The sequence below is a fragment of the Chelmon rostratus genome, chromosome 8, assembly GCF_017976325.1.
Source record: "Chelmon rostratus isolate fCheRos1 chromosome 8, fCheRos1.pri, whole genome shotgun sequence".
Lineage (NCBI taxonomy): Eukaryota > Metazoa > Chordata > Actinopteri > Chaetodontiformes > Chaetodontidae > Chelmon > Chelmon rostratus.
The window spans coordinates 23,890,963-23,912,706 of NC_055665.1; the positions used below are offsets into that span (position 1 = coordinate 23,890,963).

The following is a 21,744-nucleotide window of genomic DNA, read 5'->3' on the forward strand; positions in this document are numbered from 1 at the left end:
CAGTCTAAGTGTTGCAGGGTAGAGAGGTTGTTTCTCAACACAGTAACTTCTGTTTGCTGTCAGGTAAAATCCTTAACTCTCCAAAATGACAACTGTTTAGGAACTTCTTGACAGCTGTACATGTTTACTTTTTTATTGCAAGGTTTTTAGCCTCACTAGCGTCACAGCTGTGTCAGTTTGTTCCAGGCAGAAATATCTAAACAGCTTTTGGATGGACTGCCACAAAACTTTGCACAGACAGTCATGCTTCGTAGATGATGAATCCTAATGGTTTTGGTGCTCCAGTATTTTTCTCTAGCACCACCAGGCTGACATTTGTGGTTTTGAGTGAAATGTCTTGACAACTGCAATATGGACTGGCATGAAATTTACAGGCATTTATGTGCCAATCAGGATGATTGTTTCAACTTCGACAATGCACTTTTTATCTAGTGCCATCATCTGCTCAAAATTGTCATTTGTCCAATGCTTTGGTTTATGATCTGCAAAACTAATTACATCCTCATCAGCCTCAGCTGGATGTTGTAATGGGAATTAGCATATGTTTGCATGCTAACAAGCTAAAATAAGATTGTGAACATGGCACCTTTGTTATCAAGCTATCATACTGTCAAGCTTTGAAATGTTTCCAGGTTGAATCACTGCTGTGTGATTTCATTCATGAAAAAAGGAGTGGTCAAACATGAAATTCATCAAGATCAGGGCTGTAAGTTTAGGCGCGATGACAGATGCGGCACGATCCCAGAGTGATGACCTCACAGAAAAACAGGGGAGGTTTAGGACAGTCAGTTTAGGCCACTTTTCCCTTGCACATACACTGTACTGTACACATGTAAAACATGGAGTAGTTCTTCACTGCTCTGTTCTGACTGATCATTTTCATGAGATAACTGTCTGAAAAGGCTAATGAGCTGCACAGTGTCAACACGTGGCAGTGCACGGGCCAAAACACTTTTGACACTTGGACACACCCATTGTCAGTCATCACGGGGAGAAAGACAAAGAGTGCATGCAACTCCTCCAGCGTCTGGATGACTGCGTCTATCGGTGTGTTCAAAACAGCAACAGCAGCAGCCAGTAATGTGGAGTAGCTCCTTCTGCTCAGCGGGCTTGAAACAAATGGGTTATTTAGAGCCTACTTCATTTGCACTTGTGGAGAAAGGGCAGAAAAGAAATGAGAACCCCTTGACGGTTCAGCATTGGATGTATTTAATTAGTCAATTCACTCCCTGCTTTGCCGCCTCACTAGGCACAATACTTCTTTGTATTTTTAAAAGTAATTGTCACTTGCCGCATCAGCATTCAGCAGATCCAGGCATGCAGTCAGGAGCAGAAAAAAAACAGTCCCCTTGTCTCTACTAAGAGCTTGTAAAAATAGGCACACAGGCGCACATTATGCTGCTTGCTGGTCAGAGATAACCTAAGGAGACCGGATGCCGTGTTCACAAACCATGAAGCAGAGGTGTGGGCATCAGCGGCTCCAGCAGCAATCAGTAACAGATCAGTTTGCTTTATTCAACTGGCTGAGCCCTGCAGGCAGTTTTACTGGTTAACACGGCCAAAATTGTCTCATCTTGATTTCCAGTAAAAGCCAAAGCTCTCAAATGTCACACTGATCCACACATCACAAAATATATTCAAAACATGTATGAAAAAATATTACCTTATTGAAAAAAAAATCTTAATCTTACAAAGAAACAAGACTGAAAGACTACAGCCATGCTCGCTGCTCTGAGGCTACACTGAGCAGCGGTGCGTTGAGCTAAATGCTAACACGCTCACAGCAACAGTGCTAACATGCAGATGTTTAGGGGGTATAATGTTTACCATCTTCACCATCTTAGTTTAGCATGCTTGCGCGCTAGCATTTGCTGATTAGCACTAAACACAAAAGGCCGACAGGAATGTCATTTACTTTGCGGGCACAAACATAAAGTCAAAGGACTGTTAAAGGTATTAAAATTCATCTTGCAGGGAATGTGAATGTGTGTACAAAATGTCACAGCAATCTATCCCGTAGTTGTGAAGACATCCGGCTAAACACCACAAATATCAACCTCATGGTGGAACTAGAGGAAAAGTGAGAGGATCACTGAAGTCGGTCAGATTCATCATCTGGGAACTGTGAATGTATAAAAATGTCATGGCAGTACATCCAATGGTTGCTGAGATATTTTAGTCGGCACCAAAGTGGTGGACTGAAGAAATGACAGACTAACATTGCCGTCCATAGATCCATACTGCTAATGTGGCTAAAAAGTACTCTGACATACTGTAAGGACTACTTGACCAGGCCATATGACGATGAACTTCAGAGAGTGAAGAGTGTTTAATGTATGAAATTAAAGGGGCCATTTTCCGAGTTTAACCACACATTTTCATAATGATCCTCGCTACCACGCATGTTACATAAATACCATCAATCACTGACGCACACTCACACAGAAACCCACAGCTAGACAAAAATCACCTAGCTGCACAAGCTGTAATTACAGTACACTCAAGTTGAGGATGTACTGCTGTACCCTGGGGCTGAAGTGCCTCTATTATAAGCTTTCATCAAGAGCCAACTCAAGAACAATGTCCCACATATCAACCAGCAGAGCTCTCCCGTAGAGAGAGAAAAAAGAAAGGGAGAGGTGATACCACCAAACAGTTTAATCTGCTTCATACAAAAAAAGTTGAGAAATGGACAAACATACAATGTACATGTACAGGCTTTTCCAACATTGTGATACCTTCTGACATAACATTAAGAATGACAACTACAATGACATGTGAGGATCTCTTCTATGAAAAATGATTTGGATGTTCTTGTCATTGTCTTCCAGTATTGCATTTACTGGATATGCATTTCAGAAGTCTGGCAGCAACCTGTTTCAACATCAATCTGTTGGCAGGCGATGACACACTACCAAACATGTTGAAAGAAGCAACCAGAAACCACAACTTGACTGAACAAGCGATTCACCACTTGCTGCATTTCGTTCTGCAGTATTCTTCATTCTTGTACTTACTGGAACTGTGCAGGACATCACCTTAACATATACAGATATACACGACATGTATGGGTACATGTTCACAAAAGTTCCTCTCCCAGCTGTCCCAGGTCCTCTTGAATTCTTGACCAGGAGTGACAAGTGTGGTCTTGACCTCCTGGCATCTGACCTTTGACCTCACAGTCTCAGGTATGCCACCTAAGAATGACAGGCAAAAGCTTAGGAAAGGTAAAAGTCTCATATGTGCATGTGTAACATATGGCAATAAAATGAAAAAATGTGTCAAATTTAGCCTTTTAAATTTAGCATTTGTACTGTGCAATGAGGATTTTTGGTCCCCAAAGCACAGATGTACTGGATCTCTACGGTCTGCTGATCAGCACAGCAACCCATTATCTGCAATTACTGTCATCAAACAACAAAAAAACCACAGGTGGTAAGAGATTTAATCAACTTCAAAAACACACATGCAGATAAACAAAGCATAGAAAACAAATCTGCTCAGCCCTGCCCTCTCTCTTCCTCCATCTGCTGTTCCTGGGTGTTTGCCTGCTGCAGACAATGGCTGCGCTCCACTGAGGGCTCTATATTGGGATGATGGATGAGGGCATTTGCCTAACTCAAGGCCTCATCTTCTCCCTCCCCATGACAATGTCTGCTCACCACTCAAGCGCATCAATGGTAATTGATACAAATGATAACAAACGGCAACTGGAGGTGAGCTGCTGAAAACTCTGAGTCCCAGAAAAAGGACGGGGCGTGATGAGGAACCAGAGGAATGGGAGTACAGGCGGAGGAGAGAAGCTGGCTTATGATTGGAGGGTTGCCAGGCTGAAGCTGGGAAAATGAGGCTGGGGAAAGGGGGTATTGTGTTCCTCTTCCTCGACAAGTTGCAAATGAGCAAAGCACAAAACCCATTTGATTGACAGAAACAAACAACCTCACAACTCATCACAGTTTGATTAAACCTCAGACTGGAGCACAGAAGTACATTCCATCACCTTTTTGTAATTTTGAGGCTGGGAGTCCAGGGAGAAAGGCCAGGACAAAAAAAGATATCCAAAAAGGAAATAAAGACACTTCTCATGTGAAATAACCCTTCAGCTCTATGGAGCATTTTAACATCTTTAAGCTCATTGTTTTGGTTTTATTGCCTGCAACTTAAGGGTTTTAAATCAATCTCACTGCTCTCATCAGAGTGTATTTGGAGTTGGAGCATGAAGCAGTTTAAAAAAAAAAAAAAAGGTCCAAAAACTTACTGTGCAACACCTTTTCATCACTAAACAATAGACAGGAAAAGTTAGCGCTGATAACATGGTAGTGTTGTGTTTACAGCTTGTTGCTGCTGCCTCTCAAACAGACAAAACAAAAGACAATTTTAGTTTTTTCCAATTCTTTTCAATTGTTATCCTGCCTGGATAAACATGGAATAAAGCTACAATCTAGGGACCAGTCAATCAATAATGGTTATCTGCTGTGGTAAACCATAGCCATAACCATAGCCAAAGTACGAACAGATGAAAATCATTTCACAATGAACTTTCAAGACACTGAATTTACGCCTAGAAAAATGTTCTACTTGGATTCATTCCTCATTATTCAATAATGAACTGATTACCATGTCAGGAGAGAAAAAAAAGAGGGAAGAAACATAATATTCCCCAGCAGAGCTCCCCAGCATCATTAGGACCCTACCGGATGTCCAAGCTTGAGAAAAGAAGCAAATACAGCACATAGTTCCAATTCAGTCACTATGAGTTCTCTGGCTTTTCTCAGGAAATGCTGTGAATGCAAAGGTAAGATGCCAGCAGAGCCAATTTTGAAGTGCAAGTGGTGGATCCTCCACAACGGTGTACCTATCTGCAGCATGAACTGTGAAATCCAACAGCCAGCTGGTTGAGTGCATTCACCGTTTTTCAAATCAAATTTTTAGATTATGAGAAGGCACACAGGAAAGGTTCTCATACAGTTTATATTTAACAGCATTAAGGTTACATGAAGAAGGTCTTTAAACTGGCAGGGATGCTGACAGCAGGTCTGCCCAGAACCCTTGATGATAATGTGCTTAAGGATGTTTCAGCTCTTTGATCTCGCCAAAATTTAGTTTGAGCTTTAGCATACTGAAACATACAACATCACTGCAAAGCCTTAAAACTAATTCATCTACCTGTAGCAAGAGATAACCTTTGAGTTTTTATTTCCATCTCTGCTTTATTTGTAGAAGGGGCTTTACAGAACCTGGAGGTCTGGTATTAAAAGGTTCTGAGACAATGACAAAAGGCAGGTATGAGGAAGTCTTTTGAGCAAACAGGTACCCTTTGATGCTTGGTGTTTAGGTACTCTCTACACATCAGAAAGGTAAGGTGATAAAGATTCAAAGTTTAAACTGTCAATATTTGGAAAGCAATTGTTCTTGGGATGAGTCCTGCAGCTCCATCAAAGCTGTTGTGAAATTTCTATTACACTGTGGTTCACTGTGGAGCATCTAGTTCGTCATCAAAAACGGTTATTAATCAATAAAGTTCGTGTGAAGCAGCTGAGGCAAGGAAGTGATTTAAAAATTCACTGTAAAAAAATAATATAGAGCGGCATCGAGGAGATAAAATCAGCTCGCATTTAATTAAAACGTCCACTGTGTGGGGTGGTGTTTTGTTGAAACATGTTGAAGGACATCATTTGTTGATCCAATGCAAAAAGACGTGAAACACTGAACCCAAAAAAAACACTGAAAAATCAACTGACATGGACACATTCGGAACATGATGGGGGTGTCGATTTTCTTATCACAAAGGGATGTAGGGGTACGCCAGTCAAAGCAGGCTAATAACCGCTGCTTTAAACATTAATGCACGTTATGCAACTTTACGCTCATGCCAGGTATAACCAATGCATACACTGAAGATCTAGTTCAACAAACTGCATCATTTCCACCACAGTGGAGGTAAACAACACGGAATTGGCATTACAACATTTTTGTTCTAATTAAAGATCAATATCAGCCTCATTTATATCGTCAAGTGGAAATATCCTCATGTCAACACCGGTGAAAAACCACATCACAGACCCCCTGCTCTGCTGATGAATTCCTCTTCTCCTCCATTGGTCTTCGTGCGATGAATCGAGACATGTGCATCTTGGGGGAACTAATCTATTTCGACAAAGTGCAGCCGCTCCTGGTGTGAAGCTGCGCGGACTGCAGAAACAGGCGATGGCTATGGGTACGTCTCCTCGCTTCCTTATTGTAAAGCGGATCTGTTTTTGGATCAGTTTCTGTCTAACCTACATGCCGTCTCTGTGTGAGTGAGGCGGAAATTAATTAGGCGGGGGGGGGGGGGGGGTCTGTTCGCGGGGTAAAGAGTGACACTCAGAGCTTGAGCCACTTTACACCCCATTACACTGGCAGGCCCAGGGATGGAGGGCGGGGAACACAGCAGCCCAGACAACAGCAGACATTCCACATGCAGCATAATAACAGGCTGAATTATGGTGCAGGCTTTGATCCACTCACAGGGCTAACCATACACACACACTGTCCAAAACAGTTACCAGCAAACTGTTGGAGTTGGTGTCATATTGTGCTGATAAAAAAGTGTTTCATCTGTGACGTTCACATCTGATGTGATGATATGATGCAGTTTGCCTACATATTTTATGCAGAACAGAGTATGTTATATATTCATCCCCAGATCAGACCATGTCTTTTCAGTCTGTAGTGGTTATGCATTGCGGCTGCATTTTAACAACCTTTTTCATGCCAGACATTCTGACATCATGGCAGGAAAAGCAAAGTTGTAATTAATAATGACCGCACTGCATTTAGGTGAGCCACTTCCTGCACCCTGCTGCAGGCGTTTTTCACAGCTGACATTTTGACTTCTCACAGCATGAAAAGCACAGTTGTTACGAATGAATCCTCTTTTTTCGTTTAAATTAACTACTAATGACTTAAATGATAGCTCAGTAACTTTAAGTGTCCCAGTAGCCAGCAGCAGCTCACCTAAATGGAATGCTGCCGTTATTAATGTTCCTGTTAATATTATAAATACCACAGCCGGTGTGCGTTCATGTTAAGTGTCTTGAGATGTTTATTTTTTAACACCGGTGCCACGTTGAGGAACAGTCTTCTGCTACACATCAAGTTTTTAAAAATGAGCGGGGCTTCCAGAGATCAGGTGACAACTTATAAAATGAGCAGGGTAGCAGGTTTAAAATGTCACCTGCAATGGAAATTTAGCTGTCTTTGTGTCTTCTTTCCCTTTGAACATCTGGGGACCATATTGGAAATAAGTGTTATCACTTTAGCACGTCATCCTTAGATTCTTGTTTTTTTTGTGTCTAACAATCGACAAATAAAATCAATCGAGAAATGATATTAATTAAAGCTGCGCTTGTGCTGCTGTACCACATCAAAATGTCATGAAAAAGGTTTATAAGTATGTGGAGTTGGGTGACCTCGCATAACTCTCTGCATAGCTCCACTTCAACCTGAGCAGAGATCTAGTCAGCCAGAATAAGTGAAAGCACCTGTGTGGGAGTGCTGGGCCTGTAACATCCCTCTACACTTTCTCTTCCAAATAACTGATTTGGAGTTGTTGGGTTAAATGTGTTCAACTCTGTCTGATGGCGAATGAACACAATAAAAGATTTGCCTTTAAATGAGGCAGAAGGGACTGTGAATGGTAATACCACGCGCCCCTCGCAAGAAGCCTTTTGCTCACTTGAGCAATCAAAAGGCATCAGTAGGAAAACCAAAGCTCACGACACCCTCCCTCGCTGCTCCTCTTTCTCTCTCGTACTTTTCAGATGGTGTTTTAACAAGGACGCTCAGACCATCTCTGGTGACTCTTACTGTTTCCTGTCCTCTGCCACCTGTAGCACAAGGTTCTACTATCAAGAAGTGTTCAAGAGTGTCATTTTATCACACTCTCTTTACTGCTGTAACCCTCTGTCTGTAGCCTTCTTCATTTCAGCACAGCCCAATTTCTCCCCCCACCCACCACAACTAATACTGTTTATCGTTGTACCACCATCTGTACAAGAAAGGAGAAGAACTGAATTTTCCTTTATTTCTCGTACTCAGAGCTCATGGTGTGACAGCAAAAGCATAGTAAGCACTTTAAGGTGTGAGGCCCAATACTTAAAAATTAGGATAGCAATCTGGCAGAAGTGAGCCCTCTGTTCCAAATTCCACTTCTAAGGTGACATACTGCTGAATTTCAGATGAGAAACTGTGTTTTCCCAGAAAGACAGATCACAGTATTACAGCAAAATATTAGTGCCGTCTCTTCGAGCTCAGGCTGACGTTGGATCACACCCTGATTGGCTGCTTAGCTTACACACTTACATACGTGTTTATGCTTCCATTTTAAACATGCAAGAGAAGCAAGCTGTTTACCAGCCCTTAGCCAAGGATGTGCTAGCTATGGCCTTGGAGGTAGTGCTAGATAACTACTGGAGTGAGCCAGTTAGCCAGCACATGCTAACAATTACAATGTACATCAGCAAATAAACACATTTATTCCATTCTTCATACTTCTGCCTTTTGCTCCTGTGGTTTTAGAGAGGCTACAAAAAAAAAAAGATACAACCAACCAATCATCTCTTACTACAGCTCCATACATGATGGAGAAAGGGGTTTCGCGAACATTCAGCTACCACTAAAACAAATAACAGCATGAAAGTGTAGTGAAAGTCTGTTTCATTTCAATATTGAATACTGATTGAGTTATTAATGTGAAATCTGTACACAAATTCTAACATAAAAACAAAAAATACATTAATAAAGATTCCAGTGTGTTAAGATTATGAGAGGCTCAGAGCAAGTGAACGCCCCTCGCCTGGGCTTACAACAAAAGAGGCTTTACACGATGAACAGCAGATTTCCCTCTCAAAGATCTGCTCCCTGAATATTATTCCAGCTCTTGTATTGTTAGGCAGATGGGAAACTTGTTTCAGTGGTAGGAGTCACTTCCTAAACTTTCTGAGCAGGAAGTGGAGGATAATGGCGCTAATTACCCCTGTGACTATGTTTAAACCGGCTCGGAAAATAGAGTTGTCAGCAAAGTTAACACCTCCTATTTTCTAGTCAGAGTGTTTTTCCCTGGCAATTTGGGCGAAATATACACATTTTGCACAATTACAGGTGTGTAAAAGACAGAATAAAGCTGACAGGAGTAAAACCTTACGTTTGACCCACATAATCCCTTAAGCGAAGCTGTTAACTGAAAGCTCTGAATCATGAAATTAATTAAGGCGGGATAAAAAAACACTGTCAAGCACTACTGAATAATGGATAAACAAGGTGCTATAAGTAAGAAGTAAAATAAGTGATTGCTGTCAGCTAAAAGAATCCGTTGTGCCGCTAATAAAGCTTTTTACAAAAGATGAAGATAAACAGGAAGACTTCCAGCATCTCTCTGCTTATATTTATGCAGTGTCAGCATAAGCATTTTACAAACATCTAAAAAAATGTGGCTAAGCCAATGGCGGACATGCCTTGGTCACCATCACTTGTCATTATAGAACACAGTAACTGCCTCACCTCATAGGACCTCATGCGGCGCGTAGACGCGGGGAGTGTAGCGTTGCTGTCATCCATCACTTGCAGCAGCTCCTCACACACCTTCAGCGGCAGCACCACGGGATGTCCTATGGCATTGACCTCCCAGCTAGTTACAATGCTGAAAACACACACAGAGGAGAGTAGGAGTGATTTAGAGTGACTTCCACAGCATTATACAACCGAGATGATGTCCAAAATAGCTGCTGTAAATCCCAAAATGAAGCATTTGTCCTGACGTTTTAATTAAGTGGTTTTGAGCTATAAACTGCACTAGATAACTAGGGATACATAAAAGTGGATTGATGGCGTGTGTGTCTGTGTGTGTGTCTGTGTGTGAGAGAGATGAAGAGGGAACTGAAAGGAGAAGAGGAAGAGTGATTGAGACGAGAAAGATTGATGCTCTATCAGTGTGTGGTGCTGATCCAGTTTGTTTGGGTGACATTTAGCCATCTGTGCAGTTCCTGAGAGGGAAGAGTCTTCTCCGGTTTGGGCAGTTCTACTTAAGACACCACGCTGAAGACACACTAATGCTATAGCTGTGTTTACATGGATGGGATATTTGCTATTAGCCACTCAACAAACAGTATCTTAATGAGGTCAAGCTGCTTACAGAGAGATCATCAAGTTGTCACATATACATACTGACCCAAAGCCAGCCTGTATCATAACTCTTTTAGTCTAGAAATGCAGTTAATGTCATCTACAGTAACGTTTGATTGCTTACATGTCAGCATGAATTGTGTGGCCCACACAATTTTTCCATTAGACTCGATTTCCATATCTATGAGACCTAAATCCCATTGTACCGGACTGTGATGGTGCCTGCGACTTTCACTCAAGTCATAATCAAGTCACCGCCATTAGTGACAAGCGTAATCCACTTAGGCATTGGCTCACTGATTCTCCAGCCAATTATTGGCAGTTTTAACAACACATACTGCAACCTCTGGCTGCACTGGGCTGTAACCGACTGTATCCTGAATAAGAGGGCTATCATCCAGGGAGTTTAGCTCCCCAGGCATAACATTTAATTTAAAAGTGTCAGAGATGAGTGATGGAGGATGAATGGTAAATTATGTAGGGGGAAATGGAAGTGTGAGTAACACCAGCATTTAGCTTTGCAAGACTTCGGAGAAATGTCAGAAAAAGGGGGAAAATTCAGAAAGCAGTTGATCACGTATGAAGCGCCTTAAAGCCGAGACTTTCATTCTGGTTTGTAACTGACGTGGAGCTGGTGATCAGTTCAGGTTTAAGCACTGAACAGAGAATAATAAATAGAGGTAGACGGATAAATCGGTCGGGCAGATACGTCGGCACATAAAGTCACAGATGTGTTTCAGATACTTAGACGGTGTCACCGTTACACAGTGTGTCCACCACTGACAAGTTCAGTTTTTATCTATGACATGTTCTGCTCAGTGGTAAATTCTTCAAAATATAAAAATGTGGGATCTGATTACATACATTAAGATTTAAAATCTTAATATTATATTTATGTGTATATATAACATACATTGTTGTATCAGTCTAACAGAGTAAGGCCTATTTGACTGTAAAGAACAGACTTTTTTATTTCTGGCAGGGGTTAAAATTATCTGTGCAGTATGAAACAATTCACACAATAGGTGAAAAGCTGTAATTAAGATTCTTATTCAGGCTTGACAAAAACACCAGTGCTCCAGACAAGAGTTGCTGTCATGGCTTGCGTTATTACCAGGACGATGTCTTTCTTACCCAGCATGCACCTACGGTGAGACGGCTTCCCGTGCACCACTCGGCTCATACAGTTTATCGTGCCTTTAAATGCATTCTTGCCGCTTTGACTAAGAAGACAGGCCTTTCTCCTTTCATGTGAGCTTTTCCTCTAATTACCCTTTCTCCGTCAGTCAGCCGGTGGGGGCTTGTCAAAATGGTAGAAACATCAAAACTTCTCTGTTCTGCCTTCACTCCACGCGGCTGCAGGGATGGGGAGGAGGGAAAAAAAACGCTGAGTGCTGATTCAGTTGAAAATAATGAGGGTGGAAGGCTTCTCCAGCGGGGCGCTGCTGTACTGAACATGGAGAACCACATGCAGCACATCCACCTACACCTTCTCTAATGCATCACAGCGAGGCACACCGAGCCTCTCTGCAGTCAAAACAACATCGCCTGTATGTGCAACAAACACGAGCGTGGCTTCTGCAACTGACAACACTGAGGCGATAAACACCTTTGATGGCAATTTCATTTGCAAAATAATAGACAATTACGTCTGAGCGGGACCCTGAGTGCAAAGTGTTCTAATAAAACCTAAAATCTGTTCACCGACAAAGTAGCCTTTCATCCCTCGCAGTGAGCCGAGACAGGCGGTGATTGAGAGGGTGTGCTGGAAAGATGAAAGGATGAGATTAAGAAGAGGAAAACAAAGATTGAAAAGGGGGGATTTGGAGGGTGGAGGATGCGGTAAGAGTCCTCGCTTACTCTCTCTGCTCGATGCCTGTGTGAGAGCAGGCGGTGTAGAGGAGTTTCAGGGCTCTGGCGGCTCGGGGTGATGGACTGTGAAGAGCGGGGGAGCTGATAGACCTCTCACCCCCGACGCACGTCTCTGGGACTGACACTGTGATGGAGTCGCTGTTCAGTAGCCAGAGCTGCAGGAGGAGCAGACAGGTCACTTAACACTTGAGATACACGTGGGTGGAGGAATCACACTCCACCACATAAGCTCTATGCATCTAGCCATGCACGCCGCGGCTAGAGTGACACTTCGGGATGATAATGTGCTTTTAATGACCATCATATTTTGCTTGGGGTCGCTCAGTAAACATATTTAACATTAAGGCTGTGAAGAAAACACAGGGGTTAGATAGCATGGCATCCATCTCTGATATGATGCAGCATATTTGATTTTATGTTCATGAAAGAATTTGGTCCATTTTGGTCCAGTTTCACACAAAATGAATTATATTGTTATTACTTTTCAGTGCCCTAACAGCTTAAAGTCTGCCAAGACTAAAATCTGTGGAAAACTGGAATATTTGGGACGTTTTATGGTATGCAAATGGAGAGACGTGCTTATTAGCAGAAATCTCACCTGCTAGCCTCAGTTAGATAACGTCAAATTGGAATATAAACATATACAACTTACATTATGTGCAAAAATACGACTACTACCCAAAACTGCAATATGAAATGGACAAATCTGGTCCTGGTACAAATTAACAGATTAATTGGACAATTGCAATGTCTTTTTATTGCTGTAATGTCTTAATGTCTGGTGTTGTAAAAGGAGCCACTTGTAATAATCCACTTGTAGCTGATTTTAAAGAAGCCTGGCAGTATGCTCAACGAGTCTAAAATCATAGCCAATCAGCTTTTCACATCACATTAAAGAACCTACAACGTCACTCCTTCCCATTTATCAAATAATCTAGTCTATTTTTACTAAAATGTCATTTGATTGTCTGATTAAGCTTGTTCTTACCAGCAAGAAGGCCTTTCCATCAGGAGTTTGGACAGAGAAGTGGAAGGTGCTCATTGAGCTGGACAGCCCCAACAGCCTGGCTGCTATAGTCTTCTCCAGGCAGAGAGATCTGTCAGAGAGAGACTTTTATTTACATCTCCAGTCTTTATAGAGCGTATTAACTTTCAGGCATTTCACCACATACACTCACAGTAAAATAGAATGAACGTATTGATGGCTTTTGGCAGGATGGCACAGTGTTCATGTTTCTCCTTGCTCATCAAACGCTGGTCATGCTTATGTCCGGCTTTGAAATTGGTACCATAAATCACAAAAATCCAGCAAATCATTGAGCTCATGTACAATCGCTTTAAAAGGAAAAATGCCTTTCAAAAGCTGGTGAAACAAACAAAAAAAAAAATCAATCAAAGTGAGACTCTGATGCTTGTGTAATCTAGAAATGATTCAAACTTGCACTGCAGGAGACGTGGCTGCTATTAAAATGTTTAATTCAGACCCACAATGGTAACATTGTAATTATTTTAGAAAAAGCCTGAGCACAGTGCTGATATGCGTCATCCCCCAGAGTTTTAGCAAAATCCAATCAGTGCTGTGTCAGATATTGTGTGAGACAGACATACAAATGAACTGATTTATAGTCTCTGTACTGATTTTACTGTGAGGACAAAAATACACAACAGTCCCAATCCTTCACCTAGATGGACTGTGTGTGACTTCATAGTCTCTCGTACATCCCCTGCATGTAACAGCTACTTTTTATGTATATGGTCTTCTGTGGTTTCATGATTGTCACCACTGTGCTTAGATAAAAACCTGCCTGTGAAGTGAAGTTTCTGGCTTTCTGTCTCCCACAGCGGGCTCCACCACCACCTGTGTGATGTACAGTTTCAGGGTCCCTGTGAGATACGACAGAGAACGGCTCATATACACAGCTGAAAATCATTGATTATCATGAAGGTCTATTGGAGCGATGTATACCTGGTGCGACAGCCTCTCCCAGCTCTGATGAACAGCTCTTGCAGGAGATGAGGGCCAGTCGGCGGCAGGGTTTCTGCTCGTAACAGAAAAAAACAACAACAAAAAAACAGAAAACCATTCACCACAACACACCCCCATCTTTAACTTGGCTGTTTGAAAACCACAATCGATAGCCACTATAACCAGGATGGAAGACAGAGGAGGAGGAGGGACAGTGAGAGATATATGGCAGGCAGGCAGAGTGTCATTTGTTCTCCTGCTCTTTCTATCAGCCTCTCTTTCTATTTCTCTCACTTTCAGTCATGCAAAGAGTGCCACTCGTGCAGAGAATGACTGATAGAGGAGGGAGAACAAACCTCGGCTACAGAGCGCTACAGCTCGACTTCACTGATGCAGCCTCATGAGGAGTGCGCGTCTGTGTGGAGAAGATACTGTATGATACGACTACGAATCCAACTTTTGGAACTTTGAAATGCTGGTTTGAAGGCTTTGTCTTAACAACGGAGGAAACTGCTTGCTTTCCTTTGCCTGCTCCTCACCTTTGGATCTTGACTGTCCTCTGAGCCAACAGGGCTCACTTCCTCAGTAATAGTCTGTTCACAGCTGCCATCTCTAGCCAGGAGGAGGAAGGTGTCACCCAGTAAACAATCCTCTGCTCGGGGTAGCAGCTTCTTGTTAGCAAACGGATCTGGATGGCAACACCAGTCGTCCACGATGGCGTTCCAGTTGCCATTAGGGAGAGGAAGAACTCGCTTAAACACTCTGAAGAAGAGAAAAGGCAATTACAGGTTTTGTTCATCCAGTGATATTTGGAAATTGTATCAGCTGTTATCTTTCATAAGCACACAGTTTCCCTCGGACCAGAGAAGATCAGAATACAAAAGAGAAAAATCTGAAAAGGAAAAAAAGGACCAGACACCAGAGACTGAGGATGATCCATCATTTATCTCAGTTGTTTCTTAAAGGTGCAGGATTTAGTCTAGCCTAACCCTTTCCTATGGGGGCTGCTTAAAACACTTATATCGTGAAAGGCCCTCTCTAGAGCCAATGTCTGGTTTGTTCATTATGGGATACTGTAGAAACATGGAGGTGGAATATCCGAGGAAGATGACCTGCTCCCTCTGTAGACATAAAAAGCTAATTCTAAGGTAACGAAAACACGCTTCTTCTTTTCAGGTGATCATACATACATATACTGCATATATCAGGTGATTATATGAAAATATGAGTATTAACATTACATTACATTTCTGCCAATAGATCCCCTCAAAATAAATACAATATTGGAATATTATCACCTCATCAGTTTGTTCTGGCTAACGTGTAAGGATAATCCTTAAAAGCAGTATTAGGATTCATATGAATATGTCATATTTCTGGCCCCCCAAGTGAATTTAAGCAATATTTACTCTCCTTTCAGTTCTATTTTGGTTTCCACAAACTCCTGAGGGAAATATCTGGCTCTTTAGTGGCTTAATGCTCCACTATGTTTTCTAGCTAGACGCTAAAGTTGTTTTTCTACCATTTGATGCTGGGCAGGTAGCATACAGTGCGTTTATTGAAATTACTTCACTAAAATGAGGTTGATGAGAGCTGTGAGACTGATGTAAAACATTAACATTTTGGTTAACTTGTCAGGCAGCTGGGTTCTCGAGACCCAAAGATCACACGAGACCACAAGCGCCGAGAATCCATCTTGCCAGGCTCCAGGTTATGCACCTGTGGCCAAACCATAGTCGTTCTGGACGAATCAGCATTATATTTATACTTGCAGCTTCGGGCGGTATGATTCTCGTTAAGAAACAACAATGGCACCTCCAAGAGGTTAGCATAGATGCTACTATAGCTAGTACTGAACGATAAAAAAAAAATCATGCTGCAATTATTTAGACAGATATTGCGATATTGGTCACGATTTTAGAGGAAATGATAATTTTTGAATTTCATGGCACTGAAGGCTCTTCTCGAAAGAAAATATTTTTTCACTCTTCTCCCAACTGGCTTCGGTAACTGGTGGAGGATTTAGTGGCATCTAGTGGCAAGAGTCCTACTACAACATGTGGTTCTCCTTTCTCATTGGTTAAAGTAAGCCCATAACGGATGGTGATAGACAGATGCTTCATCCAATCACCTGCTAATTATTTTTGAAAGTGACTTCCCAGATGGTTCGCCATAACAAACCTTCTGGTGTGTCAGGTTACCATTTTGGGCCTTAAAACCAAAACAATGAGCTGAAAGGCACTAAAAAAAGAACAGCAGAACAAAGGGGAACAGCAGAGTTCAGTGATCATTTCCTGCAGAATTATGAATAACAGCGACCCCTCCCTTTCCTGTTATATGTAGTCATTTGACCCATTGTTAATAGAAAAATACAGATTAGTGCAGCTTTAATACAATACTGGTTTTATTAAACCCTGTAAAGCACTTGGTGTGCACTATTTTAGGCTATACAGAGAATACTTTGAGAGAGTTCTTCGTGATGGCTGCAGTCAATGGCAGCATTAATATTTCTGAGCAGCCATAAAGTGGAACATACATTTTTGCTACAAAGCATAATGAGCCATAATGTTATTGAAATTATACCTTCCCTTGCTCCAAGCACTTCTCCTGGCATTTTCTACTTTCCTCAGCCCTTGCTAAAAACAAAAAAAAAAAAAGTTTTTGGCAACTTTCAGTGGGTTATTGCTGAGAAACATAGCCAGAGGCCAGGGGTCTGGGTAATGCAGCTATTGCAATTTTCAGCATGTCATACTGCTGACCAGAGAAAGCTACAAGCTTAAGGCAATAAGAACAATACCACTGTGCAGCTGAACCACCTCAAGGTAAGAAACGCAATTGTTTTTTAATAGGTAGCGCAGACCTTTACGTCACACCGACTCTATAACTCTAACCCAGTCATGTTGACAACTGTGGGCTCCAGCGCCATGCATCAATTTTTCTTTCCCAGACTATCACTTCTACAGCTGGGTCACAACATCAATAAACACCCGCTCCTCTTCCTGCGGAGGAGGGCGTAAATAAAAACCCATTTCCACTGATGCTCTTCCTCGCCCGTCTGCTCCTCACCTGTCCTCGAGCAGCCTGGTCATGCAGCGCTGGCAGTAGAAGCAATAAGTCTCCTTAGCCCGGAGTGTCTCCATCACACTGTCAGAAGCCTCTGTGGAGGGCCAAAGGCAAACAAATAAACGAAGCGGATTTGGTGAAAGGGTGGTAACCTTGTACAACAGAGCAGAAATCGATAAAATACTGTGTGGCGAAGGCGGCTTGGCTAGGCAGCGGACAATCAATCTGATTTTGATTGGATTTGTCAATAACTGTTCTTTGCTGTAACTTCCTCTTGCGTCAGGAGTGAAAGAAGAAGAAATCTCAGGAAATGCCAAAAGATGGAGTTTGTAGATATTATGCAATGACTCTGGGACATTTTTGAAGATAAGAGCTCAAATCAGGAGGGAGCATTTCTCACGACTCTGATGATAAGTTGCTTGTGGGCTGCTGAAGATCCCAAGAGCAAAATTTACACCTTCACCGTCTCAGATGACCAAGTGACTGGATCCAATTAATTCAGAATAGACAGCAAGCTCTAAATAGCAACCAAAAGAATTTGTTCCAGCCTTGGCACGGAGGAGTCCAGCAAAGCAGAGGGAGGTGGCACGTGTCTGGATGTGTTTCCGTACCTTCATCCGAGCTTCTCGTGACGCTAATGCGCAGTCTGAAATGCAGCTCCTCTCCACAAGATTCTCCCGCAGGCGTCGGCATGCAGGATCCCTGCTCGAAGGCGACTCCTGCCGGCAAAGTGAGGCTCAGCTCACCTCTGGGAGTTCGGACGCGGAGAGAAGACTCTCCACCTGTCACGCCCACATCTGCAGGACCTCTGGCCACATCTTTCCTGGATACAGAAAGAGAGAGATTCAATTATTTTGTTTCCTTGCCAAGAGGTAGATGAGTTATCAGAACCTCTCGTCTGTATGTTAAATATGAAAGTAAAGCCAGGTGACGATTAGCAGAGCTTAGCATAAAGACTGGAAACCGGTGGAATCTCCTAGCCGGGCTCCTGTCGTCTTGTTGCACCATGAGGTCACCAGGCAACCGATACAAGAACAAGTCCTCTACATAACACCTGTAAAACTTGTTTTTATACTTTGCACACAAGTGCAACAACGTGTTAATTAGTGAGCTTTAGGGGGCCAGTGGGTGGATTTTGTTATCTTCAAACAGCGTCAGACTGACCATTTTTCCTCGTTTACAGTCTTAATGCTAAGCCAAGCTAACCGGCTGCTAGCTGTGCCCTTATATTGAACGCACAGACACGAGATTTATCTGACGCTCAGAAAAAAACTGATTTTCCGAAACATCGAACTATTCTTTTCACGCTTCAGGAAACATTATGTCAAGTTAACAGATTAGCGTAGTCTATTTTTCTTTTCTATTTTTCACAAAAATGTATTCAAAAGTATTATGAGCTCTCAGCTGAGGAGGGTGGATCATTGTGGAATCTCTGTTCTTCATACTCATACATGATAAGTGAACAACAAGCCAATGTCTTTGGACGCTGGCTTGTTGTGACGTGCCAACATCAAATCATACAAATCATTTGGATTCAGCAGCCTCTGTAATTAGTCAAGGTCTCACAGAGACAGAGACTAATGAGTCAGCCTTTGGTGCAGAATATAGACTGAACACAAAAATAACTCTGTATTTACAGACAGTATATGAACAAAACCTGTTGTTTTCTCTGCCAAGCACTCCAGGTGGAGAGGTCATAATATAAAAATAAGAGTCCAATATTCTCTGCAGGACTGGGCCCACTAAAGTGAAGAATTGTTAGAAATAATGCTACTACAACCATAAATACCACCTCCACCTCTTGCTGGGTGCTGCTGTCTCAGCTACAGGAAGCTCTGTTTTAACTGAAAACAAACTGGATGCAGGCTGAGCAGCTCCTCTGGGATGTACTTCAGGGGACTTCATTACATTGTTCTACTTCTTCTCTTGCAGCATTGAAACACTGACAGTGTAGAATCCCACTCTGAGCGGCTGATGGCTTTAATTTCACCTCCCTTTTTTAGGATATGTTGAGCTTTAGCTCTCCGAGTCCTCACATAACTTTCAGCCCTAATTTAGTTGAACAATGTAGTTATTAGTTGTGAGAAGAGGATCTCTCCCGCTGTGCACTCGTGTACAGAGTCATCTCTTGGCTGCACATCCATCCAGGGAGAGGAGAGGACCAGGGCTCAGTTTACTGCCTGTCACATCTCCTTAACCCCATCTAGTGATGCTGTAGGTGAACTTCATCCACCCTCTGCAAGTAGTGACGTCCGAACCAAAGGCTCTGAGCTGTGCTGCTATAAAGTTAATTAATTGGTCATAATGATATGGACAATTTTCTGTTCACATGGCACTTTTCAAATGTAAGTTTACAAAGTGCTTTACAAACATAAACTAGAAAATACACACACTTAAAATACTATAACTCTTCTTTTATGACATAATCATATCATATTATATTTAATTAGCATGGTGTTAAAATATGACATCCAGGCTATAGCTCTGCTGTAGTGTGAGGTCAGGAGACACTGGGCACTGGGCTGTATTTAATGGACGTATCAGGCCCTCCCAACAGAACTCCCTGCACACTGAAACAGCACAACAGCAACAAGCCAAACGAACCAGATGTGCTGAAAGAAGCAATATCACACTAAATATACTCATCCTGTCACTCCACTGAGGCACAACTGTATCCACAACATGTACCTAATGTGTGAAGAATAAAAGTATTCATTGCGGATTGTTAGTGTTATATCATTATATTTGGGCTGCAACTAGTGATTATTTCAACTGACGACTAATCTGTCGATGAAATGAGATCAGTCCATTAAATGTCAGAAAATGGTGAAAAATCTTGTGTGTTTCCAAAGTCCACAAATGTCTCGTTTTGTCCACAATCCAAAAAGATTCAGTTTACTGTCGTGGAGGAGGAAAGAAACCAGAAAACATCCACATTTAAAAAGCTGTAATCACAGAAATTTCCCCTTTTTCTTTTTTCTTCTTAAAAAATTACTCAAACCGATTGATTATTTGTTTGACTAATCAATCAATCAATCAGCTCTACATTATATTATAGAATTATTATTATACATGCAGGTGTACCTTAATGTTGGAGGAAATCTGACAGCTTACTACACTTTTTTGTAGTTTAATCTTGAAGAATTCATCTTCCTTTATAACCTGATCTGATGTTTTGCAGGTACAACATTTATCTGAAAAGTACAAGCAACACCTTAACTAGTCAAACCTTCTCTTATACTTTATTTTTATTATGTTTTGCCATGTATGAACTGAGTCTACGCCTGTCGTATGAAATGTGCTACACAGATCATTTCGACTCGACTATGGCAGTCAGATAAATGTAGTGGAGGAGAAAGCACAACATTTCCCTGTGAACCGCAGAGGAGCAGAAGTGTGAAGTAGCGTTCAGTGGAAATATGCAAACAAATCACAACTACCTCAAAGGCGTGCCAAGCTCTCTGGAAACAGAATATTAGGACTAAAGTCTATTAACGTTATAGCCAAGCCCAGTTTGAAACGTTATTTCTCATGTGACCCCACATATGTGTCACAAAAACATGGCGAAGTTCAAACAATAGTTAGCCAAGTTTGGAATATGTCACTGAAACGACAAAGACTTAACATTTATAGCTAGCTGCTGAGTTTGGCTAAGTTAGCCAACGCTCTTAGCTAGCCTAGCTTGTAAATCGAATAGTGTTTCCATTTAGTTCGCTATCCATCAAAATAATTACCCGACAATAAGAAGTCCACTCTGAAGCCTTTTTCTCAGCTCCAAGAAGACTCCAACTCCATGTGTTTTGGCTGGCATCTCCAAGTCTGACATTCAGGCAGCGCAATGTTGAAACGGGATAACAAAAAGAAACCGTACACTGATGAAAACTCAGTGGCTGGTGACTGTTGGTAGTAACATACCATCTAAACTAAAACAAACATAAAAGCACGTCTGAATGACTTCATGTACAATGTACGAGCCAGAGGTTGGATCTGTCTGCAGCGTGACAATAGCGCCGGTGTCAAGTAGATTAAAGTAGAGAAGAGTTTCCGGTCAGACATTTCAAAATAAGATAGGATAGGCTGAGATTAAAATTAATTGTTGCCATGCCGGGGAAATGAAGTTATCACAGGCAGCAATAGTAGCAAGAAAAAAGGGAGACATAGAAAAAGAACAAATAGACAATGAAGAGGGATATAAAATAAAATCAACTATATATGTATATATATATATATATGTACATTATATACAAAAAGAGTATAAAAACAATATTGTCTTGAATATTTGAATTGCACATGGAAGATATGGAGAATAAAATGTAGTGCTTTGCACTATTGCACAGTCAAAATATGCAACACAGTATAAAAAGAATATGTAAGCAAAGTAAAAAATTGCACAAGATATTTGCACAGATGTAACCTATTTTAGCAAATGTTAGAAGTGTTAGAGTAGTTAGATTAGTGCAAACAGTAGGTTTTCTGATTATGTGATGTGAAACAACATCAGCACAGTGCTACATCATATGATGTTGGAGTAACAGCCTGACAGCTGTTGTGGTAGTGTTCCTTCTTGCACACTGGACGGAGCTGATTAAGACCTCCACCGTCTCATGCAGGGGGGGAGAGGGGCTGTCCGTGATTGATGTCAGCCTGGCTAACATCCTCCTCTCACCCACCTCCTGGATGGT

At 41.8% G+C, this 21,744-nt stretch overlaps 1 protein-coding gene across 1 annotated transcript; it reads right to left on the reverse strand.

Annotated features, from left to right (window-relative positions):
* Window positions 1-2,643: 2,643 nt before the first annotated feature.
* ube3d (ubiquitin protein ligase E3D) lies at window positions 2,644-21,047 on the reverse strand. The gene is made up of 10 exons (XM_041943151.1): window positions 20,797-21,047; window positions 17,674-17,885; window positions 17,066-17,156; window positions 14,539-14,761; window positions 14,000-14,072; window positions 13,839-13,917; window positions 13,022-13,130; window positions 12,022-12,188; window positions 9,541-9,679; window positions 2,644-3,197 (listed from the first exon to the last, which is right to left on the reverse strand). Exons 1-10 carry the CDS (start codon window positions 20,886-20,888, stop codon window positions 3,177-3,179), a joined length of 1,206 nt encoding a protein of 401 aa, XP_041799085.1. The 5' UTR covers window positions 20,889-21,047; the 3' UTR covers window positions 2,644-3,176.
* Between the last annotated feature and the right edge of the window lie 697 nt (window positions 21,048-21,744).

Excerpts from the sequence above, each read along its gene's own strand:
- ube3d (XM_041943151.1), bottom strand. The coding sequence starts at position 20,888 with ATGTCAGACTTGGAGATGCCAGCCAAAACACATGGAGTTGGAGTCTTC. Across the intron at positions 12,189-13,021 it reads ATGGAAAGGCCTTCTTGCTG|CTCTGGCTACTGAACAGCGA; the intron begins GTAAGAACAAGC and ends CTCCTCCTGCAG. Across the intron at positions 3,198-9,540 it reads GCCGCATGAGGTCCTATGAG|GTGGCATACCTGAGACTGTG; the intron begins GTGAGGCAGTTA and ends TGTCATTCTTAG.